The sequence below is a fragment of the Ascaphus truei genome, chromosome 5, assembly GCF_040206685.1.
Source record: "Ascaphus truei isolate aAscTru1 chromosome 5, aAscTru1.hap1, whole genome shotgun sequence".
Classification (NCBI taxonomy): Eukaryota; Metazoa; Chordata; class Amphibia; order Anura; family Ascaphidae; genus Ascaphus; species Ascaphus truei.
In genome coordinates, this window is record NC_134487.1 from 212,990,506 (window position 1) to 213,013,269 (window position 22,764).

At 39.6% G+C, this 22,764-nt stretch overlaps 1 protein-coding gene across 2 annotated transcripts in view; it reads right to left on the reverse strand.

Annotated features, from left to right (window-relative positions):
• Positions 1-22,764, reverse strand: part of FGF18 (fibroblast growth factor 18) — a 323,948-nt gene that overhangs the window by 240,516 nt on the left and 60,668 nt on the right. The window contains exon 3 of one of the 2 annotated variants that reach the window (XM_075601656.1): positions 17,818-17,952. The exons of the other annotated variant lie outside the window; for it this stretch is intronic. Coding sequence (XP_075457771.1) covers positions 17,818-17,952 — 135 coding nt within the window. The remainder of the gene's footprint in view (positions 1-17,817; positions 17,953-22,764) is intronic. 2 annotated transcript variants of the gene reach the window in all.

The window sequence follows — 22,764 nt, forward strand, 5'->3', positions numbered from 1 at the left end:
ATAAAATACAATTAATAGATATTATAACAACAGACCATTTGCCGTTGGGCTAAGGACCAATAAATACCATCCAGTAGGAGTAAAATTGAAGTTCTACTACAGCACAGCACACTTAGGGTTTCGTTGTTTCAAATTAATAAATCATTTTTATTGATCCTTTTGAATATTGTTCCTTTAAGATGGGCCTTCAAGCCCTGATGGGTTCTATGAGGTCTCTGTTATATTGCTTGTTATGTTTGTTTATTTATTGTTTCTTATGTGTTTAATATACATTTCCTTTTCTGTTTATTTATAGTCTATTCATTCACTGATAAGAATAACCTGTATTGATTTTTTATTTTTTTGACATTATGCTATTATTTCATTATTGGTTTCAAATTAGTGCTGAGAGTATATATATGTCAGCATGTTTCATTTCCCATCATGCCCCTGACGAAGTGACTTCCATCATGAAACGCGTAGGGTGGTTTTATTGGCTTAGGACACGCATCATCCCTCTCCCTTGGAGCTGTGACCTGCCCAGATCTCGTCCCTCTGAGCCCCAAGAGCTTTACAGCCTTTCAGGACTTCACCGTGTGCCAGCGCTGCTTTGTGACATCATTGGCGCACCGCGCGTCCAGCGGGCCTGTGTGCGCGGCAGTGAAGTTGGTCCTAGCAGCGTGGGGCTCCGGCTTACCCGTATGGTACCCCCTGTGGTCTGTGCGGGCCCGTGAGTGTGGCGGCGGCTGTTCTGATGGCGTGGATCTCCAGAGGACTCCTGTAACATCCCCTGCAGAGGATCTTGTGTCTGGGGAGGGAGGACATCTGCTCTATGGGTCCTTAATTTTCAGCCTTGCTGTACGTAGGATTTCAATTTTACTCCTACTGGATGGTATTTCTTGGTCCTTAGCCCAACGGCAAATTGTCTGTTGTTATAATATCTATTAATTGTATTTTATTAAAATTGTAATCATCATTTAGTTATTCTTCTCATGTGTTTGGTTTTTTAGAGTTACACTATGATTTTTCATTTTGTCTTTTTTGTTGTATATGTCTGTTTGTCACCTTTGTGAGACTTCGTTAAAGATCCCCCTCGGGACTGCTTGCTACCCCTGATTGGACTCTCTATTTGGTCAGAATTAACTTGCTGTTATTATCTTGGAGGCGCCGGCTGTTTGTTTTTATTGTTAGGTTTTTGTTGATTTGTGTTGATCACTTTTTGCCCAGGCAGCCTCACTTTCTCGGTAAAGCTTTTTTTGTAATCACTGTAATAATAACATTATTACTATTTTATTTTTAGCATAGCGCTGGTAACACTTTTCCTCTTTTTTTTCCAGGCTTACAAGTCTGTAATTCCCCAGTTGTGATCAAGCTCCCTTTTTACATATAAGCACCACATCTACTTTACGCCAATCTTGTGGTACTGAGCCTGTGGAAATTGAGTCCTTGAATATTAAATATAATGGTTTGGCTATTACTTAGCTTAACTCCTTGAAAACACTTGGATGTATGCCATCGGGGCCAGGTGCCTTATTTACTTAAATTTTTTCAAGCCGTTTATGAACTTCATCCTAAGTTAACCAATTGTTCATTGATATGGAGGTTGTGGCTTCCTCCTGCAGCACTACTATTGAAATTGATTCTTCCCTGGTAAACGCAAACGCAAAGAATGTGTTTAATACCTCTGCTTTTTCCTTATCTCCAATAATCTGTCTGCCCATCTCACACTGAAAGGGTCCTATATTTCCTTTTCTCATTTTTTTGTTATTAAGGTACTTAAAGAACTTTTTAGGGTTGATCTTATTTTCTATTGCAATCCTTTTTTCATTATCCATTTTTGCTAATTTGATTGCCCTTCTGCAATTTTTGTTACATTCCTTATAATTCTGATACGATGTCTTCTTGTCCATTTCCTCCCCTACCTGTTTACTTAGCCACATTGGTTTTGACTTATTTGTTTTATAGTTTTTACCCAAGGGTATACCTTGATGAGTGTGCTTTTCTAACAATGTTTTATAGACTGCCCATTTATCTTCTACATTTTTCCATGCAAAAACATCACCCCAATGTATTACTTGTAGATTAGTGTAAGGAATCGGGGAGCACGTCCCCTATGACGAATTCCCTCCTTACCTGATGTCTCGCACAACCCCGCTGTCCTTACAGGAGCTTTTCTGACATCGCGAGTCTGGCTCAGCCCTCGCTTGCGACGCACATCAACGTCGCGCGGCACGTACACGTGACGCGTGTGCACCACTCCCAAGCTGCGTGTCAACTCTTTTTATTATGCCCACCTGTCTCCTGTGTCTCTCCTCCTATCCGTGCCTCCACGGAGGCAGCGCCTCCACTCCGCCCCCTCTCTCATTGGTCATGCTCTCCCATATATGCTCAGCTGTGCCACTTGCACTTTGGCTGAGCATAGTCCCAATTAGCGCTGTTCCCCCACTTCCTGGTTCCTTGTCCTGCCTTGTCTCCTAGCTCCTTGTTTCCGATTGACTTCCTTTGTACAGACCTGGCTTTAACTTTGGACTCCGCACTTCTGGCTTACCGACCTGGCTTACCTCTGACCTTCCACATTTCTCAAATCCTTACGGACCTCTATGCTCCTACTGGCTCCAACCCCTGACCACAGCTAAACAGACACTGACCATTCTACCGGCGCCTATCTCAGACATGCCTGACTATGTGCACTCCAGACGTGCCCCCGTGGCTGTGGGTGGCGTTAATACCCATTCCTTCCTCGGTACCGGGATCCCACCTTGTTTGTGGTGAGCACATTGTTACAGTATGCTCAGCCCCACAAACGTGGACTCCACTGAGGTGGGTCGGGCCCTGTCCTCAGTTGTGGACAGATGCTCCCAACTAGAGATTTGTGTTGCTTCCCATGCGCAATCCTTTAGGGCTCTTACTTTGGAACACCAGCAGGCTAGTCCTCAGAGACCTGCGACCCCTTTTTTGTCGTCACCAGACACCCATCCTTCTGGTGAACCCCGTCTGCCTATTCCTAATCGCTACTCTGGTGATCCTCATGGGTATCGGGGTTTCCTTAACCAATGTGCTATTCAATTCAAGTTAACCCCTTCTCGCTTCCTCTCTGTAAGATCCAACGTGGCATACATAATCGCTCTACTTTCCAGAGACTGTCTGGCATGGGCTTCCCCCATCTGGGAAAGGAGACCGGAGCTGACACAGAATCTCGACCACTTCACTATGGAATTCAGACGTGTCTTTGACACTCCAGGCCGTAAAGTGACTGCTGCATCTTCTCTATTTCACCTTTCCAAGCGTTCACGCCCAGTCACTCGTTAAGCTCTGGAATTTCGTACCATACCAGCTGAAAGAGGCTGGAACAATTAGGCTCTGTCGGCCGCCTTTTGGGAAGGTTTATCTGACTCTCTTAAGGATGAACTAGCTGCTCAAGAACGCCCTGCGGACCTGGAGGAACTTATTGCTGTCTGCATTAGAGTGGACCAGCATCTTCAGGAGAGGAAGGCCGAACGTTCTTGCCCTTGGCCGCTTCCGGCCAGATCACTGGCGTTTCATTTTTTCCCTACAGATCCACCACCTCTATATGATCTGGAACCCATGCAGTTCGGAAGCCACCGGTTATCCTTCTCGGAGAGGCAGCGCAGACATACCAATGGACTTTGTCACTACTGTGGTCACTCCGACTATCAAGTCCTTTCCTGCCCGTTCAAATTGGGAAACGCCAGCGCTCAATGAGGTATCGGGGAATCTCGTTGGGCACTATCTCTCCTTCCCCGACTCCCCCAAAAATCCGTCATTCTTGGATCATGCTTCCCATTTTACTGGCTCCTACCTCAGACCTCACCAAGTATCTAATCACTCTACTCTCTCCAATGCTGAACCAGCTGCATAACCATCCGCACTCTAGACGTGACCCCGTGGCTGTGGGTGGCATTTATACCAATTCCCACCTCAGTACCGGGGTCCCGCCTTGTTTGTGGTGAGCACAGCGCTACAGTTAGACCTCAGTTTATTAAAATCTGCCTTCCTAAAGTTTAAGGTCTTTGTTGAACCCAAGTAATCTGTTTTTGATCATTTATTTCCAATAAGACCATGTTCCAGGACTTGAATATTTGTTAAGACTTCTACATTGTTTGATATTACCAAATCCAGTATTGCCCCTCTCCTGGTTGGTTCCTCAATAATTTGGGTCATAGAATTGTCTTTAAACACCCCCAAAAAAACTGTTTCCTTTTGTTGTAATGCTAATCTCATTGTCCCAGTCTATGTCTGGATAATTAATATCACCCATTATGCAAACATGACCTAGTTTTGATGCCTTCTCCATTTGCAAAAGTATTTTAGCTTCCTTAATATCACAGATATTTGGTGGTTTATAGCATATCCCTACAAACATTTTCTTTATACTTTTACCTCCACTGCTAATTTCTATCCATAAAGTCTCTACATTTTCATCATTCCCTTCATAAACGTCTTCCCTTGTAATAGGTTTTAGATCCGGTTTAACATACAAATATACTCCACCTCCTCTTCCGTTTGCTCGATCCTTCCGAAAAAGGGAATAACCATCTAAATTAACTGCCCAGTCATGAGTTTCATCCCACCATGTTTTAGTAATGCCTATGATATCATACTGCTCCCTTGCAGCTATTAATTCAATCTCCCCCATTTTACGTGTCAGGCTTCTTGCATTAGCAAGCATGCATTTAAGTTTTTTTTCAGCCGGTACTATTATCTTATCTGCTCCTTCCTTTCTGCGCCAACTTTGTTTAGTCTTAGAAGTTTTCTAGTATTATTTGTATTTACTATGGGTGTCCCACTGCTTGTCAAACTCGCAATTGCCCCCATTCTACCTCCATAACCCCTTGTTTCCTCTTCTATTCTATTTAGTTTATCTGTTTCCTACCCTTCCCCCCTCCATCCTAGTTTAAAATCTCCTCCAACCTTTTTAACATTCTCCCCCTAGCACAGAAGACCCTTCTTCATTGAGGTGCAATCCGTCCCTAGAATATAGATGGCACCTCAGAAAAGGAGTCCCAGTGCCCTCCGAAACACAAAACCCTCCTTCCTACACCACTTTCTTAGCCATGCCTAATCTCTAACTGTTTTCCTGCGGTAGCGCATGGCACTGGTAGTATTTCAGAAAATACTACCTTGGAGGTCCTTGCCTTAAGCTTTTTGGCCTAAATCCCTGAAATCATTTTTTAGGACCCTCAATCTTTCTCTAACTTTGTCATTGGTGCCAACATGTACCAACACCGCCGGGTCAAAACAGCCCCCCCCCCTTCCCCAACAATCTGTCTACCCGATCCGCAATGTGCCGAACCCGAGCACCCGGGAGACAACAAACTGTTCGGTTCATGCGGTCATGGCAACAGACTGCCCTATCTACCTTCCTAATAATGGAGTCCCCTACCTCCACAATATTTCTTGGTATCTGAGCATCCTGAGTCCCCTCTGTGCTGGAGGAACTATTACCCTGGCTGCTAGAGGAATCAATCTCCCCAGCCTTGCCATTTCTGCCCTGACACTCCCAATATCTTCACTCAATATGGCAAATCTATTGGGATGGGTCAGCTCAGAAATTACCTGCCTCTCCCTATTGCCCCTGCTTCCCCTTCTAACTGTTACCCAGCTACCTACCTGCTCCTCACTAACAGCAACCAAGCTACCTACCTGCTCCTCACTAACAGCACCACCATCTGCACCACTAGTCAAAGCAAGGGCTTGCTCAGTGAGCTCTAAACCCCTTTCAAGATTGCCAATGTCCCACAATATTGCAAGTTGCCTCTTCAGATCAGCAACCTGTGACTCTAAAGAGACCACCGCTCACACTTCCCACAGTGGTATGCTCCTTGGAACAGCTGCTCCAAGTGCACATTCATGTGGCAAGATGTGCATTGAGGGGCATTTTCAATTCTGCTCATTGGAGCAACTATGAAGTTTATAAGTACTAACAATAAACTGTACTTCAATATGCTACACCTTATTTAACCGTTTTCTTGTTCAAACTGCTTCTGGGTCTAACTGCACACTTATTACAACCAGCACTTGAAATCAACCACACAGATCAGTATACGCAAGCCACAAATTTATTTGTCTTGTCTCCGTTATTTTTGTGTCCCGTTTCTCTTCTCTAACTTTTCCTTACTACATGGTCTTAATCTTGAGTTTCATAGAAACTCTTCTGCCCAGACTTTCCAGTAATGTTAAAATATGTTTTTCCATAATTTACTGGTTTCCTGAAAAGCACTTAGAATAGTAAATGAGAAATATACACAGATATTACATCTAAAACACATTGTGTATTTTTCTTGTTATGACAATATTTTAACAACATTTAGTTGGATGATGTACCTATTACAGGAGCGTTCGTATTCCTGTCATGTACTAATGTAAAATTTTCCCATGCAATGCTTTGGAATCATTTAAATTTAATCTAGACTACACCTGTGTTTTTTCAACTGCCAAATCTATTCTACTTTGCTCAGTATCTACTCTAGTTACTGAACAGCTACACGATTATAGGAAGATCAAAAAAGCTTTTGAGAGAAACAAAACTAACTTGGGTTGACACAACTTACAGCAGCCTATTATAAAAAATTATTTCATGACTTGCTCCTAAAATCCACAAATCTAATATCCAGTTAACTTGACACCATTTCCCTCTCAATATTCCCTGGAAGCAATTTTGACTGAAAGAAAAACACAAGTTCAGCTTGCTATTCTTTAATTGAGGATTTTTACCACTGCATAGTTTCTCTTTTTTATTCCACACCCTAGTAATATAAGATCCTATTATGATTGTATATAAAAACGATTTCTCTCCAACCATATCTTTAAAACAATAATGGTAAGCATGTTTCTCTGTGTGACTATAACTATCAGAAATGCGAGTCAAGATGTGTTTTAAATGTGGAAATGGAGTATAGATTGGCAAACTTTGTTTCACATAGAGATAACTGCAGTAAATTTAGCACAACATATAGGGATATTTTTACTAAGTGTTCCTGCTTACTGCCCATCTATTTGAATGGGTTATAAGGTGCCTTACAGTTTAGTAAATCTGGGCCGTAGTGTTTTATTCTTAAGTAGTGCTAATACAGTACATGCAGCACTGAATATACATGAAGTTTAACACAGGAATAATATGTCCATTCTCAAAGACCATATTTCACACTTAGTTTTTTAATTTGGCATTATGTACTCTTCTTTAGAGATGGAAGAAACTGTTGAAATCCATTCCGCAGATTTTTGGCACTGGTTTAAAAAAAAAAATGATCCGCAAGCTAGAATCCGAAGGGGGAGAGAGAGGGGGACTCAAGATCTCTATATATCCAAAAGATCATGTCTGAGGTACCTGAGAGATATGTAAAGTATATTTAAATTATTCCCATCCCACACTTCATAAAATGATTTCTTTAAGAACTATATTGAGTTCATATCTTGTCAGAATTTAACAGAATTAGAATCCACAAAACCTTTGCTATTCTGGGCAGCAGCTCTAGCAGTGTGAGCTAAACCAGCTTCGGGGTAGCATCCCTGTCACAGCATACTTTTGAGCTCTACTGCTCATACCTGCATCTAACCCAGCTATTAGCATCTCACAGGTATCACAGGTGTGCTCCTTTATATGCACAAGGAACACTGAACTGGCAGTGGAAACTAGGAAGTGGTCTTCTTTTATAGGAAGCCAGGGGGAGGGGGCTACAGGTGTGAGCAGTTAGCAGCTCAAAAGTATGCTGTGGCAGATCAACTCAATATAGTTCTTATGGAAATCCTTTCAAGAATTATGGGATGTGAGTCATTTAAATATACTTTGCGTGTCTCATTAGCATATCTCCAAGGTAAGCTCCTTTACTACTACAGGGGTCTCTCCCTATGTTATATGGAGGGCGGTTTGAGGGGAGATATATAGATATAGAAAATATATATCTCCAAGGTATGGTCCTTCACTAGCACAGGGGTCTCTCCCTATGTTATATGATAGATAGATAGATAGATAGATAGATAGATAGATAGATAGATAGATAGATAGATAGATAGATCTTGTGACTTGTAAGAATCCAGAATCAGTTGGGTGAATTTTCAGTGATAGAAAAGAAATACAAATTAGCTATTTTGAGACTGATCAGCAGAATTCAATCGAACATTTTGCTCATCTCTACCAGTCTTTCTTCTGGCTTACTTTTTTTTTATACAAGCACATGGTTTAAATGTGTGATGTTCTTCTTAAGGGATGCATAAATGTGCTAGGCCTCTATAGCAACAATAATTCAAGGATACATTTTGTAAGTTTATATGCAACCACATATTCTCTAGTTTTTTAGTAACCAACTAATACTCGCAAAACAAGTACTGCACACAACAAAGAGTAGGTAGTCATGTCCTCAACTAAACTACAGTCAATATAACCAATATATGTATGAAACTCATTAGAAGTGAACTGTAGATTAATGATGTACAGATTTAGCAGACTTGATGCATCTCATTAAAGCTGGTGCGTTATATAATAGTAACACTATTGAAAACAATAGTTACAGTGATAAAACACACACATTATTTCAAGCGTTATTTTGTTTTAACGGTCTAATAAAGTCTGCTACTGTACATCTGTGTATGGAATTAGGTCCAGAAAGACCTACTTAGCTATACATACCTATCCCTTTAACCATATCAATTACTTTACTGTTCCTACAGTACTTCCAATTGGAGAAATGCCGTAAAAATGTTTTTTTTTTTTTTTACTTGGAAATAACAATCATCTCACCACATATGTAAATGCAACAAGTATCTGGAGCAATCAGCAAGGGGTTGAAATGTATTTCAGGGAGATTTACATGAAATACCCAATCATTGAATACTAATACTTATCCATATTGTAAATTTATCATATTCTCGCAATAAGGCAATTGACCATTTCAGTACCACTATATAAAGGATTTTCATTAGTATAGTGGTTAACTTAAAGTGACAGTTTCAATACAGCAATGTCAAAACTGCCTACTAGATAAGATGGGAAATACCCAGTGGGCCTTGACATCGTCCCTAAACTTCAAATTGGCCAAGCCAGAAACACTTGGAGATTTAGGAACCTGTCCAAATCTCACATGACAGCGAGTGTGAATTAAAAGAGAATTCATTTGCCCTGGGGTCCCATCTGGGCCCCTTATACTCCAGTCAAACACTTCTTCATGCCCAAGATAATTATTTAGTAACATCTGTACTTACCTGCCAAATCCCACTCATAGTAAACTGTTGTATGGTCTCACAATGACTGGAAATACCTTCATGCTGAGTGAAAGTCTAGGATCCGGTCTCAATGCAGAGTTTCAGATAATTAACTGAAAACGGGGAAGAAGCAACTATCTACTTTGGCAGGAGCAATAATCTCCAGATGTACAGTTCAAATTTGAGCTTCCAAATCCCAATCTATGTCTCCAACTCTCCCATTATGGCTGTAATTCCCCAGCATTCCCTCCTAGATCTGCAATTGACTTCCCAGGAACATTGACTATAACTGCACTTTCAAACCTGGCCAGGAAATCTACACTATGCTTCTGGAGGGAATTTGAGTTCCTTGGTCACTTTGAAGTCATACTGTACAAGCAATAACGATTTAAGGTCTCTCCGTTTTTTTACTATTTCCCTTTGCATTATACATAAACTATCACTCAATGTAATCATGTTCACATATCTGTAGCGATTTGCAGACCTTGCAAGCCTTTTTTCAGTTGTACACTACATCTGAAGAAGAATATGGTATGATCTCAAACAGTAACAATTATAGTACAACAAAAGAAGACGCTTGCAAAGGTTGACTACATCAATTAAATACTTTCATTTAACCTGTGAAAATTGACATACTCTGCTCTGTCACAAACACAAAAGGGAATATATATCAAGGCAAACGTTGTGCAATTATAGGTTAAAAAATCTGCACCATGTATATTAAAGAAAATATCCCACTGGTGGAATTGTTTGCCCCAATATTGCTCCAATTTGCCTTGATATTTAGCTCATACATCTTTTTTTAATTTTTATCTGATGCTTACAATGCAGCTTTCTTTCACATAGAATTCTCTTTCATGTACAGGTAGTCCTCGTTACCCAACGTGTCATTTTACAACGAATGGCATATCCAACTCTTTACAATGAAACCTTAAGGGCCATTTTTCGACGCCGGAATGCGTTATTCAATGCCTGAATGCGTTATCCAACACTCACCGCCACTGATTAACATGGGACTCACTTTACAACGGTTTCACTATCCAACGCTACTTCCAGAACGAATTATGTTGGATAACCAAGGACTGCCTGTATGCGCATCTGTAATACTAATCTTGCTTCTAGGTTTGAGAAACTGCGTGCCTATGTTTGTTTTCAATGCATGATGAAACTACCAACTTAGTAAAAGGGAGAATATCTGACTGTAAAATATTTATTATTAAGAGAGATATTTAAATACCAGCATAATAAGCCAGTTTTCCATGTAAATGTATATTATAAAGCATGTTGATTAATGTTCAATGAAAATAAAAAAACGTGGTTGCTTCACGATTCATCTGTCCACATTTGCCTGACATAAGTGCATAAGAGCAGCATACGGTTGTGGTGATGCCAAACCTAAACTGACATTATGGTTGGCTCAGTCTTTAAACCTGCATTACCCATGACAAGTCAATATTTCAGTAATCTAGGGATGAGTAGGACAGTTCAATTGTCCTAACGATTTATTTTTGGTACATCCCAACCGAAGACACAGTAGTTTATGTAATAAAACAAATAGAAAATTAAACGGTACTTTGGAAAAATAGTAAGTTCAACAAAAATGACCAATCAATGGAATGAAGAAGTAGGCCAAATTCAAACATATACAACAGACATTAAACATTGTTTTTCATTTTTCCACTGCAGCTGTATCAAATAAAAGATACTTGTTAGATGTTATTGTATGTATGTCTTTATTTATATAGCGCCATTAATGTACAAAGCGCTTCACAGCAGAAATATACATGACAATCATATAGATCAACGATGCGCAAACTGGGGGGCGGGAGAATTTCTAGGGAGCACGCAGCAGTTACAGAGGCCCCGCGCTCTTCCCCACGCATTATAATTAAATGCCGGGGGAGGCGTGAGGACTCTATAACTCACGTACCTGCTGTCAGGCAGGTCTTCGGTGACGTGCCGCCATGGCAACGCAATGTCAAATGACGTGATGGGGTCACGTGACGTGATGTCACATGACCCGCAACATTATTTTATGCCGAGCCATTGGGAGAGGGGGCCGTGAACGCTGCGGCTCCCGGGAAGGGGGCCGCAGCTCAAGAAGTTTGCACGCCCCTGATATAGATAACAAATAATATAATTAACACATAAAGGGGAGAAATGCTTCAGACATAAAAATAACATTTAGGAAAAGGAGTCCCTGCTCCGAAGAGCTTACAATCTAATTGTTTGGTAGGAATGATGTGCAGAGACATTAGTGGGGGGGGGGCATTCTGGTAAGCGCGTCTGCAAGGGGCCAAGGTTTAGGTATGCGGTGTAAAACTATCACTCATAGAGCTACCATATCCTTCCTTAAGCAGGTGTGTTTTGAGTTGGGTCTTAAAAGTTGATAGAGAGTGTGTTTGTCGGATATTGACAGGAATGGCATTCCAGATGTGTGGGGCAGTCAGTGAGAAAGCTTTCAAGGTGGGAGAGGGCTTTAGATGCAAAGGGGGTAGAGAGAAGACATCATTGAGCAGAATGCAAGAGTCGGGATGGTGTATAGCGAGAAATTAAGGCTGAGATGTAAAGAGGAGCAGAAGTTCTGATCTGTTTTGTGTTAACAGAACAGTTCACACTTGGGGGGTTATTATGCTGTAGAAAATTAGAAAAAAACACGTCCCAAAGCACAAAATGTGTAAACGTATTGTAAAATGTGAATTTAACTCCCTTCTATCTCCTACTATTGCTCTCCTCAATCCCTTCCCTACACCCACCGCCAAATCACAAGGTGGTACACAGAGGCTATATGTAACAGGGGAACAAAAGCTTGATACATTGATGCTGTCAAAATTGTGCTTGATGCAAAGTTTAGCAACTCAATATTCTTAAACTTAAACTGATGTAGATTTAATATTCAAAATGTATAATATGGGGGAGTTCCCAGCACTGGGAACTTCCCCCATGTTATGTATTTTAACTTTGGAGGAGATTAGGGTTCCTCTCTGTTCTCGTGCACCATTTCATTTTCATCTTTCAGTATGTTTCATTTTTAGTTTCTGTTAAAAACTATATACAGTACACTGTGTAATATTCAAAATGTATTCCAAAGAGGAATAGTGACAAACTATTTGCATATACCTAAATATCTAAAATTCGCCATAGAGAAAGGAGACCCAGAAGTGTGACTACTGTAACCCAGCAAACTCCAATAGAGACAACATTACTGTTAAAGAACTGTCTAATCTACTGGAAATGTATGTGATACATAAAATATAAGGTATAATTATTTGCAAACAATCTATCTATAGTTCCAACACTTATATGCTTTTAATGTCTGACATATACATTTGGTGTGATGCCCGCCTTTGATGATTTCAAACCTTAAAAAAAAATTTAAAAAAAGAAACAAATGTATGCTAAGATGTTGTTTTAATATGTGCACTTTAACAAATATTCTTAAATTCCCTATTAAATACATCTTTATGTTGCTGTGTCCATAACAGAGATGCGTTAATGTCTTTAAATATGCTTCTCAAAATGATTCACAAATTTCTTTCAAATGTCGTGTTTTTGTGACATTTCTCCGAAAGTTCACAGTTGCTAAAGAATTTGCAGAAATACACAAAAGTGGCGATATAAAGGGTATATAACCAAAGGTCACATGACCAGTTGTGCGAATGTGTTCTTTGATGTTCTGCTCAATTCCTGTCTACCATTTTTCCTTCAAACCTATTCTGTTCTATACATTGGAATAGAAAAAACAAGGCATGTAACCCTGGTAAAACGCTGCACCACAAATTTCAAAGAAGCAAAAGGGAGAGAATAAAAACGATTTAATGTGCAAAAAAAGGAGGACTACACTGACATGTTTGCACTGTGATAAAGCCAATTATTGGCGAAACATGTCAGTGTAATCCTCCTTTTTTTGCACATTAAATTGTTTTTATTCTCTCCCTTTTGCTTCTTTGAAATTTTTGGTGCAGTGTTTTACCAGGGTTATATGCCTTGTTTTTTCTATTAGTATCTCTCCTAAACGTTTTGTGCACGCAGAGGCTTCCAGAGAATTCTAACTTCAAGGATATTTTACCCTGTAAGTGAAGAGTGACCCTGCAAACAGAAAAGAAAACTCCTATGGTTGTGCCTCTCACTAGGGAGTGACAAAGAACATTTACTTCGTCAACAGTGAGTATTACTCCAATTATTGCTGGACTTATAATTTGTACCGGAGGTGTGACGTCTATGCATTTGAATATACATATGGTCATCTGACCGCAGTTCAATGCTAAATCCTCAGTGTACATTTATCCAGTTAAGTCTTGCATAAAGGGTTTCCACAGTCTCTTTTTTCTATTGCATTGCATTATTGAATGGATTCAGGATTCAGGATTTTCTACGGTGAATTGCTTTCTTTTTTAGAGCATCCCACCTATTAGAGCCCCAGCCACCTTCCCTATTCAGGGTAATCTTATACATTGGAATGCATGCTTAATTATTATCCTTCACCATTTTTGTGTATTTTCTCTATTTCTAGATGCAATTTCCTTCAATCAATTCACCTTGGTAGATTAGTGAAAGACCCTCTTCAGCAAATTTTTTATCATCTAATTCATTTTGCTTCTTACTATGGCTCATCAATACCGGTGATCTGTTGCCTTTCTTTGATCTCTTTCATGTCAGAATATTATTAACTTGTATTTTAAGATGCATGGTATAGAAAAGAGGCACTTTTTAGTTAATTATAATGTGTCCCATTTGTAGGGGTTCCCAATCTGCTTTCTGTGGGACACCAATAGTCGTCAATGATTTCAGTGCCTCTCAATCAAACCTAAGGGTCCATTATGTCAGTGAACATATTAGTGCTAACGGTTTGTCATTGATATACAGTACTGTAGATATTTTCTATTTATGTGAAGCTGCTGCATTGCAAAAGGTAACTTCTGCCAAGATACAGAGCTGAGTGGAACATCTGTTCAGCAGCCTGACGTGTGCAAACTGAATAAGTTGGGAGAGTATGTCCAACGTATTAATACACAGAATGTAATACTTTTGCATATGTCCTCTATATGATTAATCAAATGTAAGGATATTCCAAACCGAGAAAAAATTGATATGAATAATATTACACCATAACTTTTGGTGTAACCATAATCTAGTCAGATAAATGTCAAAATAAATTATAGTATGGTTATTACACTCTGTAGTGTCAGAGGAGCCAGCAACACAATGCAACACAGTAGCTGAATAGATATTTCATAAAAAAATAGATGATGTTGTCTACAAAATAAGCTCTATTCATTGCTATGCCTCAATAGTTTCTGGTGTTTAGCTTAAACAAATGAACACTTGAATTTATCCAAGAGTCCTTCCACAAATAAATAAATATATATATATTTATATATATATATATGTTAGTTTCATATGATGGATTTAATAAATGTTCCCTCCAAAAGGAGAGATTATTGTGAAATCATATTTTTCATATTTCTCAATACAGTTCAAGTCTGTTTAGACAGAGGAATCCATTTGCCTTACACATCAAGCTGTCTGTTGTACAAGAAAAAAATTGCATTGATTGCACAGACTTGAGATGCAAGTTTCATTACAGTGAACTGTCGGTGCACTTTATCTATAAGCAGTAACAAAACAAAAGTTACGCCAAGTGGTTTTATCACTGAACTTTTTAATACATTGTAATTATGTTGTTAGTATTCTGGGAAGAGGTCTACTTGCTTGGTCTATGTTTCCTTTATTACATTATTTATGTTGAGAACAAAAACCAGCAACATCCCCTATTCATTTTTCTTTTATTTCATTTCCACGAGTGGTTTTCTTCAAGTCAAAAAAGTAATCAAATCCCTAAGGTACAGTACATTAGATACATGAATAAATATTATGAGCCAGATCTTTTACTTGAGTATAATTATTTAAAGATGGTATTTTTTGGTATGTCCTTGATTTTCCGACGTTTTCCTTTCACACCCTGCCTTTCCAACTGGGTGGTCCTATTGACATTCACTGATACTGGCAAAAACTTCCTTGCAGTGGATTGCTGCCAATACTGGCAACTGATCCAGAACCATGAATTAGCTCCATGGTGTAAGGTCACCTATAACTGCTTGCTGATGCTTGACAAATTTGCATCAGCTTTGGCATGGGGGTTAATCTCCGGAGTTCAAAGGCCAGCAGTTGATTAGCTGTTTCTATGATAACATTGGTTCAGATTGTTTCTTGGTCACTGGCTGCTGCCGACATCTAAACAGGCTCTAAAGTCTTTGGCAATTCAATTGCTAGTAAGAATACTCAGAGCACACTTCAAAACTATTCCTAAATAAACACAGAGTTCCTTTCAATTTTCTGTCTTTATAAGTGAGTGGCTTGCATTCATGGCACATATTTTAGTTCCTGTTTTACTTGCTGTCTGTGCTGTACTGGTGAGCATAGTAGACATTGGAATATTAATTTACATTTGTCTTTCCAGCTGCACTGTCAAGAAAAATGGTTTAGTTGCCACTTAACTGTGACAATGAAGTTTTGCCATTTGCATGTAGATATGCAATATGAAATAGTACGTAATGGTAAAAACAATGCATGGGCATTTCTGACTGTGTGGTTATCCTTTGAAACTGTTAGTACATTACATGAGTCGTGTTACCTTCTAATATTTAATCATCTTGATCAAAACACTCCCAGTGGGAGTACTTTCTACTGTATTACCACACTCATTTCTATTTGTGCAGAATCTATACAATATATTAGATATTTGCTTATAACATTTTTATGTTATGTACTAATAATTCTTGTCTAGAGAATGTGGTACCATGGCCTGATATGCTGGCAATGCACAAAGTAGGTCACAAATAATTCTTGCAATAATAAAACTGGGTAAATATTATTCTAAACACATCGTTTTTTAATGATACATCCATGTTTCCAGACATATAATAGTGATGAAGTTAAAAAATGCAGACTAGAGTTGAGGAAAAGATGAAAATATAAACAGATGACATTCTTTATGGTTGTACACACCCAACAAATAGGTAATTAAGAATTATTTCACACCAGTAAACTTTAAATAAATCACCTTTGTTTGTGTATTACATTAAACATGTCACAGAACCATTGGAAAAGGTGTTAGCTTCCTTTTCCTCTAATATAAAGAATCAGAATAATTTTAAATAGCATTAGATTTGTTATGATACAGTGACATTCAAGAACAGAATGTTAACTTCAGAGAAATAATGCAAAACTTTGGGGAATAATTCCACATGAGATATACTTCATCATTCAGGAGTTTCATATATATATAGTTATGTGGGTAAAAAAAAGTGACAAAAACCCTCCACTGCAAAGCATATAGCAAATGGAAATATTACTGTATGCTCATTTTCATGTCTTAGACAGGTCCGCAACCCCGCCTTTCACCATTATCACCCAGCACACAGCACTTCCACTGCAGCAAGGGATTCTGGGAAATGACATGCAAATGAGCACACAGTGCCACCTTTTGCTTCAAAACCATTTTTAACATGGTTCCCTATAGGCTTAAGCTTGCTGCATGGTCACAGCTTTGAGCACAGCCAGGGTTAAGATGCATAGCCAGTAAACCCACCTACAGACAGCCATTTCGACCTTGATGGGTCTCATTAGTGTGGGGTTTGTTATACCGGCTATGCAAAAATGAAGCAATGAGGATGGGGTTCATTGCTTCATTTTTGCATAGCCGGTATAACCAACCCCACACTGATGAGACCCATTAAAGTCGACCTACTGTCTGTGGGTGGGTATTACTGGCTATGGATCTTAACCCTGGCTGTGCTCAAAGATATATAAGATATCAAAAATATATACACACACACACACACACACACACACACACACACACACACACACACACACACACACACACACACACACACACACACACACACACACACACACACACACACACACACAGTAGAGGACACATTTTAGACTTACAGTATGCAATCATTAAGTAAAGATATAATATGTATGAATCGTTATAAGAACCTGTATTTCTGAGATATGACTTAATTAAAATAAATGTACAGTACAGTATGCTACACCACATGATGACATGGTCAATTAAGATACTGCATACTAAGAAACTAGAGGTTTGTGCATTTTTCCTTTCAATAACAGCAATCTGTCAGTTTGTGTTTATGAGAACATAAAAATAGTTACATTTACACATTTATTTAGAAAAGATACATTTTAAAGAAGAGACCAATGTAATACATTTCAGTATATTTAAAGATGTAAACCCTGAATACCAGAACTCAAGATCATTAATAGACAACTTAATCTAAGATCTTTTAACAGAATGCCTTCTTTTTGCTGCCTGGAACACACAGCACCTGTAGCATCATTGTTCAGTTGCTTCAGCTAACTAATTTGATCCACACACTTAAATTTATTTTCTCTATACCTCTTTGGCACAGATGACACATTATAGATGTTCTAAGAGAAGAATTCAGTGTATGTCAAAAAATGCTAACACAACTTTTTTCTTAAAGTTTAATGAAGCCCCAACATTAAAAACAGCACTTTCTATTATTTTACATAAATGGAACCAGTGGTCCTCCAGGGCTGAACCATGCTATTTCCCGAGATACATACCAGTGTACTCACCGGTGCTGGTGCTCCCTCCAGCGGAAACAATATGGCCACCAATAAGTCCCGCGGGCCAATAGGAAGAAGCAATGTCATCAGTTGTGGTTTCCTATTGTATGATACCCGGGGCAATATTGAATTCTACATGGGAAACAACGGAACCAAAAATGGTAATTATCTCAGGAACCAGGTGGTCGGTCCCCAGAGCTTAAAATAGAGATGTTCAGCTCAGAAGGAACATTCGGTTCCAAATATGTTCATCAATTTACAAATATTCTGCTGGGATTGCTATTTTAATCCAGAGTTGATGGAAATACAAAGAATACAAATCACATAGCACACAATTAGATTGTTTGAACTTTATTAATAATTAAGCTTCTTTTATAGAAATAATTTGCATTCTAGTGCTTTTTGTCCCACAATTAAAGCAATGAAAACCTTAATAGACAACATACTGTATAAGCTTAAAATTAACACGTTTCTTACATTTGGCATAGTTATGAAAAAAACTATTTGATGAGAATCTAGATGTACCTTTAAGGAGTTTCATATTAAGGTGCAGCCAAGGTTATTGCACCTGCTGGTTTATTGTGATGGGATATTTTGCGTTATAACTGCAATAGTATCCTATGGAAAACCTGTGATATTCTGCATTATAACGTAATATTCTGCTTTATGAGTGGGTGCAATAACCTTGGCCATATCTGTAAAGTCTCTAAAGTTTAAAGCTAAAAAGTAGCAATGCCTTGAGTGAGTAAGAAATGTGCTGGGCTATGTTGATCTTTTAGTTTTTTTTTTTACTCCTTACTCACAATATGACATCGGAAAAAAAAGCAAAAAAATGCATGATTTAGTAAGAAAGAACATTTTAGCCACTGTTGCCAAGTGATCTCCATGTCAAAATGAGAGTACAGTCTGGGGTTTCTTAAATTTGAGTTCTGTCTGTGTTTCCTTAAAGTTGAGTGCGGTCTGCTCTGTTAAATATCTTTTCTGCAGGGTTATACAGATCAGTCATAACTCATGTCTCCATAATACTTATAAGAAGTAATTTCCTTTTTTTTTGTCTTGGTATTTAAAGTAGCAGTACTAAGAAGAAAGACAACATTTGTACTTCATGATAATTCAGTTATGTAAAAATCCTTTAGTCTTATAAACTCAGCAGTAAACAGGTATCGTAAAATTGTATTCTTTCCGATAACAATAAATAGCTTTAATAAAAATTAAAAAAAAACATCAACTAGATGAATTTAGAAACATACTACATTTCACAAATTACTACAAAAGCATTGCAAAAAAAAGGTTAAACATTTGACATTACTGGTTACAATATATAGAAAACCTGAAATTAGTCCCCCATTCCCTGTCATCCACAAAGCTAAGAGACAAAGATATAACAGAATATGAAAACCCTCACATTAGTGCACCATTAAACACAGAATAAGCAGTAATGTCTCATTTTAATTCATTATCAACAATGATATACACCAAGAGCATAGTCAATGTAGAGCCTTAGTGGGCAAGGCGCAATGTAAAATATAAAACTGCTCGAGTTAAAAAATCCCCCTTCCCCAGCACACAGCGCCTCTTAGTGTGGTGCTTCCAGTTCTGCTCTTAGTGCCATGTAAATGTAACTTTGCGGAACTGACAGCAAGCACACAACGAGCTAGCAACTGTAGGAGCAGGATATGATGACCCCTCAACCACCCTCTGTGTGATCGTTTAGCTGAAGACCACACCACTGAGGACTGCACTGATGGGCAGGAGTCCAGCCCCCAATGTATGTATGTATGTCTATCTTCATTTATAGAGCACCCACAGTGTATGCAGCACATTATAAAAGTGGCAATACGGTATGTGGAATTATAATACAATAAATGCAACAAACAAAATCAGAGAATAGGAAAGGAAATCCCTGCCACTGAGAGCAAACCATCTAAGTGGTATGTTGGGCGACCTACAAAGACAGCAGGTGAGGGAATAAGTGCAGTAAATGGCAGTGCTTGGCCCCAATGGTTGGTAGGATTTACTGTGGATGTGAGACAGAAGTTATGAGTATGAGCTATTGAAATGCTTAATTTAAGAGATGAGTTGTAATATTTGACATAAAGGTGGGGAGAGAAGGTGCTAGCTGTATACCAAGTGTGAGGGCATTTCACAGGAAAGGTGCAGCGAGAGAAAAAAAATTAAGGTGAAAGAGAGCAGTAGAGGTGAAAATGGTGGAAAGGAGATAGATATGAATAGAGTGCTTGAGATGAGCAGGGGCATAATGAGAGATCCACACCAATATGTAGTGAGGAGCATATGACTGGAGAGTCTTGAAAGTAAGGAGGAGAACTTTGAGGTGATCTGAAATTTGATGGGAAGCCAGGAGAGGGTTTGAAGGAGGAGATGAAAAGAGACTGTTTTAGTAGAAAGTGAAATTATTCTAGCAGTAGAATTTTGGATAGATTGCAAAAGACAAATTTGTGAGGCAGGTTAGTCTGTAAACAGTAAATTACAATAATCCAGACAGTAGGACATAAGGTCATGCATTAGAGTTTTGGCAGTGGATTGAAAGAGGAAAGGACAGATCTTGGCAATATTGCGGAGGAAGAAGCGACAAATTTTAGCCAAGCCCTGAATGTGAATGGACAAGGTATAGCAGGAGTTAAATGTCACTCTTAGGCAACGTGCTTTGGCGACAGGATGGAAAAAGGGAATATTAAGCCAGGGTTAGGGAGAAATATGAGGAGATCAGTTTTAGACATATTAAGTTTAAGGTGGCTGAGCGCCATCAACGAGAATATATCAAGGAGACAATAAAAACACCTGGGACTGGATTGCAGGAGTGAGGGTAGGGATGCATAAATACCTATGTATCATCTGCATCGAGATGATACCTAAGGCCAAAATAGTTAATGAGATCACCCAGTGATAATGTGTAGAGGGAGAAAAGGAGAGGTCCCAGAACAGAGCCCTGAGGTACACCAACAGACAGATCAGCAGGAGACAAAGACATGTTAGCAAATGAGACCGAAAACGTGCAATGGGAGAGGTATAATGAGAACCAGGATAAAGCTTTGGGGGGGGGGGGGAGAAGAAGAAAGAAGAAGGTGATTGACAGCATTAAAGGAAGCAGGGATATTGAGTAGGATAAGTAGGGCATAAATGACCATGGGATTTTTCTTTATGTGGATCATTGGCTACTTTAGTGAGCACAGTCTCTGTTGAGTAAGCTGTACTGTATGAAAGCCAGAATGTAAAAGGCCCAGGAGGGCATGGGGGTTAAGAAAGTTGATCATAAGGGAGAACACAAGCCATTCTGGGTGAGGGTTGGGACAAGACAGAAGCAAGGGTTCAGGTAAGGTGTGAGGGAATGAGATTAAGAGGGCATGTGGTAGAGGGAGAAGAGAAAATCAGCTAAGAAGCTTCAAACTCTGTAACATGAGTATAAAGAGTGCAGGAAGGAGGTTTAGGAACAAGCAAAGAGGGTGGGAAAGGGACAGAAGTAAACTCATTGGGGATAGCATCCACCTTGCCTTTAAAGTGGTTGGCAAAGGCTTGAGGAGAAGTGAAGGAAGGATGGGAAGTGGAAGAAGGTCTGAGGAAGGAGTCAGGTACGGAGAAAAGATGTAATGGATTGGATTGGTGAGTGATGATGAGTGAGGAAGAGTAGTTTTGTTTGGCCTTAGAGAAAGCCGAGTTAAAACAGGAGAGAGGAGAAATTTATAGTGCAGAAAATGTGTGACATTTCCTCCACAGTTGTTAAAAGGAGCAAATGCCAGTGAAAAGGAAGCATGTTTGGGAATTAAGCAAAGGCTGTGTGTTAGAGGGATGGGTGTGCCAGAGCTGATATGGGTGAATGATAAGAGGTGATTGTCACGGGGGACCAGGAACTTTTAACACCATTTTTATATTACCGGGATCATACATTAGGCAAAACAAGGTAAGAAAAAAAATGTTGTTTATTTTGGTAAACCCACATACAAAAAAAGAATTACACAAGAAACAGTTAGAAATACACTTATTGGGGGACTGGGGGGGGGAAATCTAGGCTTTCCTAGGTGCAGGACGCCCGCTTGTATGAGCTTACCCTGACCGGGATATACACCCGGTCCTCCTGGTCCTCTTTTCGGCTTCAGTTCCCAGCCGCGACCACTATGTTCAATTCTCAGAACTTGGTCCTTGCGTCTGACTTAGTCTCTGCGAGGCAGACTTTCCTAGCTTCAAAACGAAGCCGGTTGCTCTGTAATTCGCAATAGAGCAACTTTGAAGAGCCCGCCTTAGCTTCATCGACACAAGTCACTAGATGGTCTGGTTCTCTGCCTCGGCCATCTCCTTACATACACTGCGCTAAGCTATCCTTATCATAGAGGTAGGAGGAGCGACCATTCAGAGCATGGGAAACCTATCCCACTAGCCAATAGAAACAGGGGCTCATCTCTTGGCTGACGTCAGATGGGTGGGCCAAGTAGGTAAGGATGCCCCATGGGCGGGACATACAGTATGAACTGACCAATGTAAAACTAGCCAACATTCTGCTGCTTCCCTTAGTCAATCCATTGCCACCTACTTGGCAGGCTCCACTAAGCTTGGCAGACCAGAGGATCCTCCCCACAAGGGGTCTCTTTTCTCCGGACTCAGTACTCCGCCCTGCCCCATACACTTAGCTCCCCAACACCTCTCAACATCCCGTCTCCTCTTTGAACTACGAACTCTATGCAGACTTGCTGGCACCTTAAGCAGATGCCCTGGCTGACTGCATAGAGTCTAATAAGAAATATATAAAACACAATAAAACATTTTAATACATGGGGGACCTTGGGAAGACTCATGACTGTAAGGGATGTAGGACTGAGATATCGGGGCTGAAAACCAGGAGTCTGGGGCAGCCCTGGTGTAATTCCATCTGCGGACTGGCAAATCATGTCTGCTCGCCGGGTACAATTAAGGTACTACTGGTCCCCCAAACTC